Genomic DNA, 1104 nt, shown 5'->3' with positions numbered 1-1104 from the left:
TATATATATATTTACATATTTATATATTTAACCTTCAATGTTGCAGGAATAAATTGTTTTCTCATTTGAGTAAGACTGGTCATGCAATGCTTAAATCATGGTAAATATTTTTTTTCCTCTGATTATGTGTATGAAATTTTACATATGTTTATTATTTTATAAGTAGCTTCAAATTTCAGATCATGTCAGCAGAGCATTCATTCTTCAAGAACTATGGTGGAAGAAGGGAGGAGAAAAAATGGAGGGGGTCCCACATATCACTCCTCTTTTTTATTTTTTTTTTATTTAAAAAAAAAATTGAGGGCTAAAACATAAATATGATGAATTAGAGGGTTGATTTGAGGATGACCGCAGTACTTTTCAAGAGTTTTAAAGACTTAATTGGCATCCACCAGGCACTCCATTTTCTTAAATATTTGTTTGGGATAATTACATACAGAGCACCCGGAACATTGATATTTACAAATCAAGCACGAGGTGATTTTTTTGAACTACGAACCAATACATTTATGAATACCACGAACATAAATTTTGATATTTGAGCGAAAATTTGAAAAAAATGAATGAAAGATGATGCCTAATTTGTAAATAACAATGTTCCCCGTGTTATGCATGTAAATTCCCCGAGCTTCGAAGCTCATTTTTGTCCAATTTTATATGATTTTTTTTCGTGATTATTGTGACATTATTTTAGGGAAGAGGAACACTTATTTGCTACTTGCAATAATGCAATTCTGATGGGTCTCATTGTTACTTTGTTCTACTTGAACCTTGCTTGATGTGGCCCAACAAAATTAACTTATTTTATTTTATTTTATTTGAAATTTTACATACATATCCACATTGTTTTACCTATTTGCATTTCTATACTCAAAAGTTTGATATTTACACGTATAATGCCTTGGTATCGTAAACATATACATGAAAATGTGAAGGGTGTTTGATATGTAAATAGAATTAGGTGATATGTATGTAAGGGGGCTCTCAATGTTTATGATGGGTGATTTAAATCAAATTCGTGAGTATTTTTATAGTGTGTGTCAATCAGGAAGTACGGAAATCATGCAGCTAAATTAGGAGTTTGTTATAATTAGTAGCTTTCAT

General features: G+C 30.4%; 1 protein-coding gene across 2 annotated transcripts in view; it reads left to right on the top strand.

The window, feature by feature from the left end:
* The window catches only part of LOC110032005 (DNAJ protein JJJ1 homolog), an 11459-nt gene extending 10721 nt beyond the window's left edge, over window positions 1-738 (top strand). Inside the window, exons 3-4 of one of the 2 annotated variants that reach the window (XM_020735501.1) lie at window positions 47-100; window positions 167-738. In XM_020735501.1, coding sequence (XP_020591160.1) covers window positions 47-100; window positions 167-308 — 196 coding nt within the window. In that variant the 3' untranslated portion in view covers window positions 309-738. The remainder of the gene's footprint in view (window positions 1-46; window positions 101-166) is intronic. The other variant, XM_020735502.1, reaches the window with a different exon arrangement.
* The last annotated feature ends 366 nt before the right edge of the window (window positions 739-1104 follow it).

Source organism: Phalaenopsis equestris, unplaced genomic scaffold (assembly GCF_001263595.1).
Source record: "Phalaenopsis equestris unplaced genomic scaffold, ASM126359v1 Scaffold000873, whole genome shotgun sequence".
In the NCBI taxonomy this organism is placed as follows: domain Eukaryota; kingdom Viridiplantae; phylum Streptophyta; class Magnoliopsida; order Asparagales; family Orchidaceae; genus Phalaenopsis; species Phalaenopsis equestris.
This window is presented reverse-complemented; position numbering and strand designations above follow the sequence as displayed.